Here is a 2,807-nt window from a genome sequence, read left to right on the forward strand (position 1 = left end):
AAATAGTATTCATATAATAATCATTAATTTCCTTATTCGTTTAATAATATTGGCTTAGCCTAGTTTATTTATTTTATCATTTCCCATCTATATTTTAAGAATGTGTAATTTTGCATTGAAAACCGGTACCAATCGATAACAATTGGTCCAGTATCGATATTCATTTTTCATGTTTTTGGTTTCGATACCATTTGGTATTCAAATTCTTGGATATTTTAATGATACAGGTACCGACCGATTGCGAACCGGTAAAATAGGTATGGTATTAGAAATTTAGAGTTAAAATAAAAACCATCATATCACACATTACTTTCAAATCACATTACTATACTACACAAAAGACTTTTAAGAATTTAAGCTGATATTTTGTATTCATAATTCATAATTTATACACATGAATACAAGCTAATCCACTACTGTACAAACAATACAATCTAATCATCAATCAATATTATTTTGATGATTTTGATAATGATCAGTGTACAAAGATCACCATATTGAAACCACATATTCTACACAATTAATACTATAGAAATTTATATGATGAAATATCACAACATGAACTCCATGAATTTGAGCCAAACCGGTCCGCCTTTCGCCCCTTTCTCCGCCTCCTTTGAGCAAGCGGACGACGATGAAGTCATAGCACGATAACCACCTCCGGTTTCTTCATATCCAACCCCGGTGGCCGATTGCTTTGGACACAAAAAGAAGTTTCTTGAACCTAACTCATTCAACTTTGCTTTCGGAGATAAACCTGTTGGTAAGTTATAAGCAACAAGTTAGGTCAACTAACATCATTATTCGTCGAACGACGATTCGCGTTGAATAAAATATGCGAAAAAACGAGATTTGGCTATTCAAGGAATCAAGGGTCATGTTATAGCTACACCAAGGGTGTCCAGAAAATTATAAAAACACTCCGTCGGCCGTTTTGACCAAAAAAAGTCAAACTTTGAAAATTAATGGTAAGAATATTTGGATGAACAATATTTGGATGGTCGTTCTAAGAATTGAAGGTCAAACTTCGAATTTCGAAAATTAATGGTCATAACGGCTGTTTGGCCAATATCCGGACAACCATTCTGAACATAGACGTTCAAACTTTAAATTTTTTTGGTCAAAACGAATATTGATACCGATACCGGATTTTGTTTGGTCAGTACCAGCTTTAAACGGTACCGATTTTCAGACGACCGTTCTAACCATTGGAGGTCAAAATGATCAAACTTTAAAATCATTGGTCAGAACGATCCGGATCGTCGTTCTGACCATAGACTATCAAACTTTAATATTTTTTTTTGGTCAAAACAAATATTGATACCGATAATGATTGTGTCTGGTCAGTACCGGTTTTATACGGTACCTATATTCGGACAGCCATTCTAACCATTGGATATCAAACTTTGAAAATTATTGATAAGAACGGTCGTTTGACCAATATCCGGACAGTCGTTCCAACCATAGACAAACGATCAAACTTTTAATATTTAAAACGACCATCCGACATATATCAACCGTTTGAAACGTTGTGGGATTAGATTAGATAGAAATTAAATAACTTACTTTCTAAACTAAACTGTGAATAATGGAGCTCAAATCCAGAACAATCTAGACACGAAAACACCGGTCGTCTGCAGTCCTTATTGTACTTCTGTAACGCCGCAACAATAAGGTCACCAACGGTCGATTCCGGCGAAACCAACACATGCACGGGACCTAAACTTCTCTGAATCGTAACATTAATCAACAATTTCGTGAGTTTCGGTATCGCCATCGTCGTTTCGTTCGAAACAACACTCCTACCGGATATCAACTCTGGCACCGTCCTCGGCCTTGTCAACTTCTCTACCATATGTTCGGACACGCGGCCGTGAAACGACATCGATTTATCTGATAATCGGTTCTTCTTGTTCGTAATACTCTTCCCTTGGCCTTTCGCTATGCTTTTCTTCGTCGACATCGTTGTAATATATTTTTAAACGACGTAGTTTTGACAGATTTTGCTATACGAAAAGAGCTAGCAGTGTGGCTTGTTTTCTGGTAGTTCAATAAGAAGTACCATAATATAACCTAGAGTTTCATAGAAGTAAACAAGAGATGATCATTGGGTAATAATAATAATAATAATAATAATAATAATAATAAGAGTGTGTTAGGTTTATATAACTATAAGTGGATGAGTATTGGAGATATATAGAAGGTGATTGCTTAGAAACCGGTTATTGTAGGTTGTGGTCAAATTGAGGGGTTGATGGTGACCGGCAATAGCCAATGGTGTGTGAGTTGGGGTTTAGTGGTATTTGTAAATGTTATCTAAAATTCTGAATAAGGAATCTTACCGCTTAAATATTGAAAACCAATGGTATCCTAGTTGATGTAAAACTTATAAAAATATTAGGGCAATTTCGTTTCACGAAATGATATGGAATTGAAATTGAAATTTGCATAAGATTTAAAATTTGAATGAAATGGATTTGGAATTTAAACATCCTAATATGAATTGGAATTGAAGGGAACTGAAATCCAATTACATTCTTAATGTATTCGTTTGACAAATGAACATGAATCATTTTTTTCCTTTTTTTTAATAAAGATAACGGTGAAAACATTTAGTTTTTCTAGATTTTTTTATATATATTTTGTATTATGATTTTTTTATTATTATTTTTTAAAAAATTTTTATGATGGGTTTTCTATGACGATCAAAAACCCTCAAAAATATTCAAAAAATAATAATAAAAAATTCATAACTCAAAATATAAATAAAAAAACAAAAAAAGTAAGAAAGTTAAAATGTTTTATTC

General features: G+C 33.2%; 1 protein-coding gene across 1 annotated transcript; it reads right to left on the minus strand.

The window, feature by feature from the left end:
- Positions 1–352: 352 nt before the first annotated feature.
- LOC143583716 (uncharacterized) lies at positions 353–1,999 on the minus strand. Its single transcript, XM_077065948.1, has 2 exons — positions 1,567–1,999; positions 353–757 (listed from the first exon to the last, which is right to left on the minus strand). The coding sequence occupies exons 1-2, from the start codon at positions 1,961–1,963 to the stop codon at positions 552–554; spliced, it is 603 nt and encodes a 200-aa protein (XP_076922063.1). The 5' UTR covers positions 1,964–1,999; the 3' UTR covers positions 353–551.
- Between the last annotated feature and the right edge of the window lie 808 nt (positions 2,000–2,807).

The sequence above is a fragment of the Bidens hawaiensis genome, unplaced genomic scaffold, assembly GCF_021521415.1.
Source record: "Bidens hawaiensis isolate Kalapana, Puna unplaced genomic scaffold, B.hawaiensis_p1.1 tig00032493_1, whole genome shotgun sequence".
Taxonomy (NCBI): Eukaryota; Viridiplantae; Streptophyta; class Magnoliopsida; order Asterales; family Asteraceae; genus Bidens; species Bidens hawaiensis.